The following is an 11,165-nucleotide window of genomic DNA, read 5'->3' on the forward strand; positions in this document are numbered from 1 at the left end:
CAGGGGAAGATAGTACAAATTTTTATGAAAGATTTGCTCCATTTTTTGATCCTTTAACATTTTTTCTTGATAAACCCAGGTACGTATTTCCAGTGGAAAAAGAAAATATATATTAGCAAAGATGTCAGGTTGAATAAACTATTGGGCTGTGTGGTAAATGTTTCGTGTACTACAAGTTATCAGGTTCTACATTGCACCAAAAAAAAAAAAACAGTAAAGGAAAAAAGAAAACAAAAAAAAAAGGGAGATCTATTAAGATAGATTAGTGTGTTTTTCTTTATAATTTGTAGAAAAAAAGCTAATCGCAAAACCAAAAAATGTTAATGGAAAAATTGGCACATGCGTTGTATTTTGTGTTTGTGATAAAAGCAAATTTTCGTCCAAAAATTATGCACGCAAATGAAAACTGGAAGAGATTATAATAAATTTCGGCTCGAATGATAACTATCTTAGCAACGGTAGCCAGGGAAAGAATTTACTTAATATTGTACGTATTAGGAATTTGAGGCTACGTAATCTATTAAGAAACTTGTTAAAAATTATAAATGGTAATCTATAAAGACTTTGAAGTTAACTTATTAAACATTGTGAGCATTTTTGATTGACAAGTTACGGCGTAAAAGTTACGACGTAAAACTTATTTGACAAGGTTTTGATTGACAAGTTATAAAGGTGATAAATTTTACGTCGTAAAAGATACGACGTAAAACTTATTTGACAAGGTATTGATTGACAAGTTATAAAGGTGATAAATTTTACGTCGTAAAAGATACGACGTAAAACTTATTTGATAAATTACGACGTAACGTGTAGTCGAAATTGAATTTTACGTCGTAACGCGAAGCTCCTCGTTTTGAAGACGTTGAAAGTCCACTAAACGATGATTGAATTCTCGCCGTAAAATAGACGTCGGTGTATTTGACGCCATACAATAGAATACAAGGTTTTACGTCGTAAAATTTAGGACGTGATATCTGAAAGAGGAATTTGATCCCCTTGAACGTAAAAAAGGTGTCAGAAAGTCAAATATGTGCTCAAAGTGTTTTGAGCAGTAACGAACGCCATAGTCAGAAAGTCAAATATGTGCTCAAAGTGTTTTGAGCAGTAATGAACGCCATACACCCGTCATCAGAATCATTCGTTAATGCCAAAAGTTTGTGGTAAAAGATTGCGACTAAAAGATTAATCGATTTACATTTAGCCGTCACCGAACACTCCCCTAGGAACTGTTATGAACAGCAACACGAGTCTTCGGATTACATATTACACGCGCGGTGAAGCTTTTCTTCGTGTTATAATTTTTTTCTTTTTTCCGGCCAGAAAAGTAGCTGATCAAGATTTACCAAGATTGCTTCTGATGTTCATGTCTAGATTTGGAACTTCTTGCTAAAACGAGTGCAAAAACACCGCCCTTAATCTGTAATTCTGTGAATGATGCCATTCAATGATTTTGTAATACGATGATTGGCTCATTCATTTAAACGTTTTGTTCGTATTACATTCGCGTCTCTTCAATTTCACCACGCCGCGCTTCGAACATGTCAGCCTTGGAATCACAAACAGACGTGCAGTACAGTAAGCGAGCCTTCATGAGGACTTTTATTTATTTAGATCGACCTTTGTCGAAAGCACCGTCTGGGAAAAAGATGGAAGCCTTGAAGGCAAGTGGGAGGTTGGTTGACATCTCGTTTACAAAAAATCACACAGATGCAGCCATGGGGAGATTGCTGCTTGCTAGCTTCCCTTCTTTGCTCGGAAATGATCTGAAAAGGTGAGCCTCAATGTAGATTTCACTTACAAACTTTCAAAATTTCTGTTCTTGTCAATGTACTATGAATACTTCAAGCTTAGCCGATCACGAGCAAGCACCTAAATGATAGATTCATTACGGTGGTCAATTATTAACTAGTAGTTTCAATGTGAACGTGGGTGCAGGCGTCAGAGGGATAATTTCAAAACACTCACATGTCAGTTCATTTGCTAAAGAAGAAAAGAATGTTCCAGGTTCACCTAAGTCACCTAAGTTTTGATAAAGTTGCTGTGAATTTGGCATATCATCACTGTCTCTAGCGTGAGGGTCAAAAGTATGAAATGAATCATTTGATTCACTTCAAGAAGTCAGAGTGACATTTCTAAAAATAGCAACTGCCTGCTTGTAAGTTGTGAAAATATTCTTCAATGCTGAACAAAAGGAAAGGCAAGGATGAATGGTGTCATTCACATTCATCAACCCTTGTCGGCGCTCTCCATATTTTATGCTTTATATATCACAATCAAGCTTTTGTCCTTGAAAATTCGCTGAAAGCCTTTCTGCAAGACCAAAACATTTTGAGGGATGTTCGACGTCATTGAGCAAATGACAACTAATTAATGTTGCGCTCAAGGACTTTTCTTTTGATGCAAAGGTTGAAAAACAATTGCTCCACGACGAATGGATGCTCTCCTCGGATGAAATCAACTCAGAATTTGTCTCGGGGCCTAAACAGTCATTTTTGTATGCAGTTGAATAGTTAGCTAACGAGCGATCCACATTTTGCTGAATATCTAGCTTCAGCGACTGATCCACATTTTGAATCTATGATTGCAAGCTTATCTTGTGTCTCCACAGGCAAATGTAACTCAATGGTCGAATTATTTACCTCAACGGGCAATGGTCGAAATCGAAAAATTTTTCAAAATTTGGCTTTTTGTCCGTATGGTAAAGAATACGCTGCCGCCTCGCTAGGGCTCGCCAGCAATAATTTTCCGAAGAAGGGGTCAATAATTTCTGTGGTTTATATTAGTGATGACACTTTTTTACACAAGAATATTCGCGTTTAGCGAAGCTTGCCTGTTGTGTTAGAAGAGCGTGGGCAAAGTCACGTGATGAAAGGGTGAATGAGAGAGACCTGGGAATGGGTTTTTTAACCTGCAAACATAGACTGCAAACACAGACTGCAAACATGTTGAATGTGATGTTGTTGGCTTTAAATGAGTGTCACCGCTGATGCTAGGCTGGATAACTGACATTTTTATTTGTCTTTATAACTTTAAGAACACTTCATAGGTTTAATTATGATACGCTGAGTTATTAGCACATGCTGATGCACTCTCTTCTTATTAGAAGATCAGAGTTGTTTTGTGATTCTTCAACAATATTTGGGAGAAATACCCATGGATAGATAGCGGACAGGGATATGATCCCTGTTCTTTGATTGTTTTCATAACTTTACTTTCTAATAACATTGAACAACATAACAATTCACTTATTAAACCATTTATTTGATTCTTACAGTTTGACCTTTGTCAAGTCTTACGAAAGAGGCCATAGTATGGCCACTGTCAAGAGAGGCGTGATGAGTGGGGAAGAGTTTGTGCGCCATTATTCTGCGGCGCACAAAAGAAAGATTTATTTTCACTCGCAGCTTTCAGGTACGGATACGTTTTTGTCATGATTCGTAAATGACGTGGTTTGCACCATAACATCGATTCCTAGGTACTAAGTCCTCAGGGGTTTCACTTTAAGGTTTTGAGCAGTACTTTTCACTCGTCACAAAAGAAATGAGATGGATGAGCTCATGACAGGCTGCAGGCTGGAAAAACTATATTTACAACCAGCCAATTTCCCGCTGACGTACACTAAATGAAACCTCTGGGTCCTGTTATTGTGTTACATTGTCTGAATGGCACGAGAGAACAATAATTGTTATCCTTAATTGCTTGCTGGTGTCGTATGGCCTTGATCCCCTCCTGAATTGATGCTGATGTTTAATCTTTAGTTTTAATTTGTTTTCCTTTGTTCGAAATTCATTATCATACATGACCAAAATAAAAGGTACAATTTCATTTGAACTACTGCCATTTCCCGAAAAGTCGTATTGTAAAAGGTAATTTAACTTTCTGACAGGTGGTTTGAGGCATTTCAGGCATCAACTGGTTAATTAACATCTTTTTTCCTTACAATTCAGCTTCAGCTACCTCAACGTCAACGCAATCCAGCACAACAGTGGATTTGACCATTATGCCGCCTCAACATGGAAGTAAGCCAATTCTAAGTATTAGCAGATTTACAAATCAGAATGTGCTAGAGAACGCAGGGGCGGATCCAGGATTTCAAAAGGGGGGGTGGATGGCAGACCATATTTATTGAGGGGTGGTAGAGAAAATGCCCTGACTAAAAAAATAGGAAACAATTTTACTTGTACTTGTTTACGCCGGGTTTTTTAATTTCCAAATACAGTCCAGATGTTGTACAAAAGTGGCGGCAGACGACGAAACGTGCCGTAACAACAACCAGACATGAGCGAGAGCTAATTTTTCTTTCTTTATTTATTTTCTATTTCAAATAAAGTGACATTTCGAATTTTTTTTTACTGAAAAATGGGGGGGTGGATATCCACCCCCCCTGTATCCGCCCCTGGAACGGGTAGAGAAGAAAAATCCAAGTTGATAGAGCTCCATTAAAGTCACATTGTCTTGATTCTTTGCCCTGAGACCAGGATTATGTTGTACATATTTAAAATGAAGATCTTGCAAAATGTTTGCAACCTTGATTCTCAGATTCCTTCGTGTCTTGACCCTGATTACTCACGACTAGGGTTAGTAAACAATTATTGATAATTAATTATTATTGATAATTAAACTAGGTTGAAACAATTTTAATCTGAATTTGATTTTTAACTACAACAGTTATGTTTATGATACTGGAGATCAGAAAGATTTCAACAAGTTCATCTTTACAGTATTTCATAGCATCTTCAATTCTATACCTTTATTTAGTTTAAACAAAAATATTGTTTTTTGTAGCTGCTACACGCAGGCTGTTAAATGCCATGGCACATAGGGCAGGTGTGAGCTCTGGAGATGGTAATATTTTACTTACCACTTAATCACTAGAAATAGTGGATCTGGTATTCAAGAATATTATAACTGTATTGTAAAGACCAGTTCCCTATTTCAAAAGTTCTTGTTTTGTTTTTTTTCAGATGGTATTGTAACTGCACCTTCTGGTGACGAGGAGCACAACTGTGATATAGGTAGGTCATAAATCGTACTTTATACCAGTAATTTACTTAAACAAACAACACTGCATTAAGAAAAATGTATGGGAGACTACAAATCAGAACCTCTGAAATCCAGGGTGCCCAGCATTTAAATTTTGTGTGAAAACTGAGGTTTTTTGTTGCCTTAAGGCATTAGATTAATTCTCCTGATACTCTGATATTGATTTGTCCGCCACATCATTACATTCTAGAATTGGACTGCATCATAACAGATGCCACAACCGTCTCGACTGGCAACAGTCATGCTAAAGGTAATAACTCAATTCTATATAAGCCTAGATTTGTTTAAGTTATAAAAAATGAAAATATCCCACTTGCTGCCCTAAAATCCTCTATTCTGAAGGACAAACAAAGAAAGGCATGGGCAGCCAATCCATGCATGTTGGTTACAATGACTAATCATTATGATAATACTTCCTGCAAATAACATTGTGTCAACAGATCATGTTAAAGTATTAGGAATGGAGCCAGAAATGGGTAGGTGGTATATGCTTGGCATATACATGTGTGTATAGTTAACTTCAGCCACTGTCAATTTGTAGCATGTGAGGTATCTATTCAGCTGAAACTATAATTGCACTTCATAAAGTCTTTGCATCATTTGCATGCTTGCATGTAATTTAAAGGGCTTCCTAATTTGTCAGTGCAAGATTATAATATTTTTTGTTGACATCAGCATTAGGCTTGAAAATGGCCAAATAGGTAAACTTCAAATACAAAGTGGATGTAATTCATATAATTATACAAAAATTGTTTTTCAGTTGGGAATGTTGTGGAGGACTTCTCCACCTTTGGATTTCCTGAAAGTGGGTATATTTTTATTTTTACAAAGGAAATTGATTTCAACGTACCTAACTGACTTTCTTTAACAAGGGTAGCACATAACAGTCTTTTTACCAACAAACCTTTGGTGCTAGTATTCCTGATCAAATTTGAATTTAAAAGTGAACACATACACATGCTGTTGGTAAAAATTAAACTTAACTTAAAATGATTTCAAGCTGTGTTGGTCCTCACTTGCCTTTGTCTCTTTACCATAATTATTCATCATCCATGACAAATTATTGCTAGAAGATATTAAAGGGAAATTATCACACTCAAAAAGTAAAAACTGCCCAATCATCAATGTGTAATGTGACAACTCATCAAAAACAAACTTATTCAGTACAGTGAAACTTATTCAGTACACTGAATGAGTTAGAAATTGTACTGAATGAGTTAGAAATTGTACTGAATGAGTTTGAATTTATACTTAAGAACTTTGCAGACAGCTGTTCAGTATTAAGGCCCATTTAAAAGATCTCAACATTTACCCCAGCATGACTTCAACAACTTGTTGAACCTAATTTTCGGTGCATTTTTTCAACATTTTTGAAAACGTAAAAGATGTTGAGAGCATGTTGAATCAAGTTTAAATTTGTTTAACTTTCAACATCGATTGAACTTTTCCTTTGTACAGCCTCCGTAAGACCTTTGTACATTGTAAGGCCTTATAAATAAACAATTATTCACCTCAGATTCGGTTAATGTTGTCGATTATTTGATGGTATTCACCATGCCTTCGGCGAATAATTGTTTTAGTATAATTTCAGAGCTAAACAATAGAAACATTTCTAAAATCATAACATTTTAGTAACATTTATTAATATTTTATTTAACATTCTATATAAATCGCATGGAGCAGTTTATATAGCGTCATATAAGGAACCGCTCGACCAATCAGATCGCTGGAAACTCTTTGCTCAGCTCTGAAGTTATACTAATTGATGATATTCACCACGCCTTTGGCAAATAATTGTTAAATATGCGTATTATATACAGATATTTTTTCAGGGTGTTAAACAACGGTTGGCACCATAAAGTGTTAATTTGGGTTGCTGATACCCAGTCAAATGAAGGGTCTAAAGGTAGGTTAACTTAATGATAGTTGAAGAAAACATTTTCCATGCCTGCAATTTCAGAACTACATAAGTTGACATAAACAAGTTTAACCTCTATGTAATTCACCCATGAATATCAGAAAACTGTGCTAAGTGACTTATTGTGTGAATGCATGTTTCAACCTGTGTTTCTCCAAAAGTAACAGTTGAACTGCAAAAATAATCATGAGGGAATCTTTCTTTCAATTGAAATGAAGGCCACATATTAAATTCCACTAACTTTGTAGCCAACTCAAAATCAACCAAAGCCCAGCAGGAATTTCTTGTCTTGAGCCCTTCAGGAGAGCAGATCACCATCTACTTCAGTTCAGAAGATGATGTCATTGGGCAGTGACATTAACATATTGGCCTTGTCTCCTTCACCTCCACATGTAAAAACTGGAAGTGGAAATACCAAAGAACACACGCTGAACGAAAAGGGTAGGGAGCAATTCCCGGTGTTAAGATCTGCCCTTCCAAACACCAGGGTCAGGTGGAGGGTGGGTGACTGGCTTACCATCAGTCACCAGAGCCTTTGTTGGTAAGAGAAACCCACATGCAAGGCTATGCGCTAAGGAAAATTGAATGGAGCCCAGTGCAGTGAAAATATGAAATCTAGGGTGCCCAGCATATGCTTTGTATGAAAAAAAAATTCCTGAGTCACCCAAGAGCAAAAGGGGCCACCAGGCACTGCTAGACGACAGCCTTGCACATGGCATTATGCATCTACAGGTGGGATGACAATAAGGGATTATGAATGGATGCACACCTTAATCATAAATGTTTTATATATGTGATCATCTCCTAGTTCAAGCCAAATATGGAGTGGAGGATCAAACCACACTGCTTGTTGTGGTCCCATCCCAAATTCCACAGTGCTTGGAAATTTTAAATGGTAAGATTGGTTTGCACTGGCTAGACTGGATTGGTCTGGACTAGCTGGACTGGATTGGTCTGGACTGGCTGGACTGGATTGGTCGGGACTTGCTGAACTGCATTGGTCTGGACCGGCTGGACTGGATTGGTCTGGACTGGCTGGACTGGATTGGTCAGGACTGGCTGGACTGGATTGGTCTGGACCAGCTGGACTGGATTGGTCTGGACCGGCTGGTCTGGATTGGTCTGGACCGGCTGGACTGGATTGGTCTGGACCAGCTGGACTGGATTCATGTGGACCGGCTGGACTGGATTGGTCTGGACCGGCTGGACTGGATTGGTCTGGACCGGCTGGATTGATCTGGACCGGCTGGACTGGATTGGTCTGGACCGGCTGGACTGGATTGGTCTGGACCGGCTGGACTGGATTGGTCTGGACCGGCTGGACTGGATTGGTCTGGACCGGCTGGACTGGATTGGTCTGGACTGGATTGGAATGGACTGGTTGGACTGGACTGGCTAAAACGATTTGGTTGGTGTTAATCTAAAGATTAATAAATGTTAATTTACTAAACATGTTTAATCAATCAAGATAGATTTAAATAAAACCAATTTACTCTAAGCCTGCTATGTATACCGTGGGAGTATGACAAGGAGTAAAAGCACTTTGGTGTGTTTATCCTGCTGTCATACTTCCACAAGGTTTTTTTTGTAGGTGAAGTTCGGTCCAGCCCCAGCATCCACATACGATGCACTGGAAAAAACAGTGGAGGATGAAGGAGACGAAGGTAACATATTGTCCCTCATACTAGCGCTGTAAACTAGATTATCAGACTTCATAGCAAAATACTCCCCCTCTTGAGTACTCCCTCTTGGTTTAATTCGTTTCATTGTTCTTTAAAATAGGTCTTCCAAAGAAACGTAAGAACAAAAAAAAGAAGAAAAAGAACAAGAAGAATAAAAGGAAGAGAGAACCAGAGCATCATCAAGAAGTTATTGAACCAGCAGAGAAGAAAGCAAGGGTGGAATAAATGAAGCAAGAAATAATTATAAAACTGTATGAATGAGTGGGTGTGCGAATGAATGAATGAAGTGAATGAAGTGAATGAATGAAGTGAATGAATGAATGAATGAAGTGAATGACTGAGCGAGCAACTGTAGGAATAAAGAACTGAATGAAAGAACTGAATGAACGAATGGAAGGATGGATGAATAAATTAATGATTTAGTGAACAAACGAAATAACGAACAAATGAATGGATGAATAAAATAATGAATAGTAGATTGGATCCAATTTCTCTTTCTTGACGTCCTTGTGTAAAATTCCTATCGAAAGGGAAGAATATTTGAAGTTGCTGGCAAGTAAGAACATTAAGCACAATTTCAAATTGATGATAAATAATTTTAAATATTCCATGCAGAAATAGCTAATTTTTAAGACGTTACGCTGACGGTTTGAGTGTTAGCCCCTCGTCAGAGTGAATACAACCTAGTTAATAGGAAATCAACAACGGAAGTTCGTTCAACTTTAGCCAAAATGAATAAATATTTAAAAACGAATCATAAAAATTATCTGACTAGCACGAATTCTCACCTGTGAAATCAAATAGCCTTCACTTCACTTCACTTTTACTGAGATCAAAACGATCGTCATTTATCCGTGTTCAAACAGCTACGTATGCAATCCGAGTTCCACCCAAATGCCATTTTTTGGATATATTAAGTCACCAGTTACCAGTGTGAAGTTCCACTTCAAGGACACTTTAGTGCTTTCACTTAACACTGGAAAATTGGCTCTTCGAGTATCAGCTGAGTCAGTTCGGGGTCCAGGCTGGAGGTAGAGCAGTCCAATTAAAAGTTTCCGCTTTCAAATACAATTAAAGCAGGAGAGGAATTCAATCTTAAGAAGAAATTGTAATATGCTAAGCCAGAACGCGTTCCCAATAGGCTTAGCTACATAATTCCGAACGTTTTTCAGGAATTTTAGACATCAAAAAGAGGTTTAGATACTCGCGGGAGTTTTTGAGAAAATAGAAAATTCGCGAATCTTAGAGCACTCTGAACTTTCACCTGATATTTTGGAAACTTTTCACAGGCACACGCGTTTACGAAACGTTTTTCTTTAAATTCCAACCAGCTGTGTAGAAGGTGGTTCTCGTTCAAACGTCATCACTACTATAGAGCTGGTTTTTCCTTTTGCTGGTCGCTCTGTTTGGGGACCAGCGGCATGAGGCCCTCGAAGGGCAGCCTTGATGCTACGTAAAAAATAGTTGCTAGGTTGGAGGGTAAAGCAACATTGATAGCTTTGTATTTTGTTGATTTGGAAAGCAGAACAAATGGAAATACTTTGGAGAAATTGTTGTTATTGTTAAAGGGACTGAACAGGGGGTAAGGTAACGAATCTGATCCAACCGACGCGTCGGTCGACAGTCGGCCGACAGTCGGCCAACTGTCGACCGACTGTCGGCCGACTGTCGACAGACGCGTTGGCAGCGGGTTTCCCAGTGGAAAAATAGGCTGCGTCGGTGGTGCGTCGGTGGTGCGTCGGCGGTGCGTCGGTGACTTTCTCTCATTTATTTATACCTTGAGAAGATGGATGAAGCCAAATTTTCCCGTTGTCTTCTATCATCTGGATTAAGTATAGGATATCAAGTAAGAGAAAATAGGAAAATCTTAGGGGCAAAAACAAACTTTTTTTACTGGCTGTAGCTAAGACCACAACATACAGCCTTTAAAAATCGACTTCTTACATTACTGGTAAGGCTTGGAATGCATTACCTGATAAGCTTAGAGTAATGGCCGAATTTGGCCCTTTCAGGAATGAGATAAGAATACTAAGTAATTTGTAATTTTATATCATTATTTCTATTTAGGCTTATATTATTTTTAAACTCTGTACTTATATTCATATATTTTTCCTCGCCTAACAAGCCTCATTTTCATCCGAGTTGAAATAAAGTCATTCATTCATTCATTCGTTCATTCACCGATCTTGTTTAAATTTTGCATCCTTCAGCTCCTGTTTGTTACTAGTCCCTGTAATCACTTCAAGGGGAGGGTTGTTTAAGTATATTTCCTGACCTTTGCTTTATTATCCATGCTTCTATCATATCTCGCTGAAGGGAATTTGCTCTAGACAGCGCAGAATGCTTTAAAATTGTAGAATAATGACACTTTGAGCAGTAAACTTCCTTTAAAGCAAAAAGCTTCCAATTTGTTTTAGGCAGTATATTTATTCTATTTCATGAAATGTTTAATCTTTCCCAAACTGACACGGGAAAACAATATTTTTTTAAAGTACTCACTCAATCAGAACCCTGGGGCTACA

General features: G+C 37.9%; 1 protein-coding gene across 9 annotated transcripts; it reads left to right on the plus strand.

Annotated features, from left to right (window-relative positions):
• Nucleotides 1-1,160: 1,160 nt before the first annotated feature.
• On the plus strand, nt 1,161-9,126 carry LOC148729428 (uncharacterized). 9 transcript variants are annotated; one of them, XM_088725951.1, is made up of 11 exons: nt 1,161-1,771; nt 3,275-3,411; nt 3,948-4,019; nt 4,786-4,845; nt 4,965-5,015; nt 5,234-5,293; nt 5,484-5,519; nt 5,804-5,848; nt 6,864-6,949; nt 7,770-8,625; nt 8,744-9,126. In XM_088725951.1, exons 1-9 carry the CDS (start codon nt 1,539-1,541, stop codon nt 6,881-6,883), a joined length of 714 nt encoding a protein of 237 aa, XP_088582077.1. In that variant the 5' UTR covers nt 1,161-1,538; the 3' UTR covers nt 6,884-6,949; nt 7,770-8,625; nt 8,744-9,126. The 9 variants fall into 9 exon arrangements, with proteins under 9 accessions (XP_088582077.1, XP_088582075.1, XP_088582076.1 ...); XM_088725954.1 differs by having other exon boundaries at nt 1,167-1,771; nt 6,876-6,949; XM_088725950.1 differs by having other exon boundaries at nt 1,162-1,771; nt 6,864-8,625.
• The last annotated feature ends 2,039 nt before the right edge of the window (nt 9,127-11,165 follow it).

This window comes from Stylophora pistillata, chromosome 6, assembly GCF_964205215.1.
Source record: "Stylophora pistillata chromosome 6, jaStyPist1.2, whole genome shotgun sequence".
NCBI classification, from domain to species: domain Eukaryota; kingdom Metazoa; phylum Cnidaria; class Anthozoa; order Scleractinia; family Pocilloporidae; genus Stylophora; species Stylophora pistillata.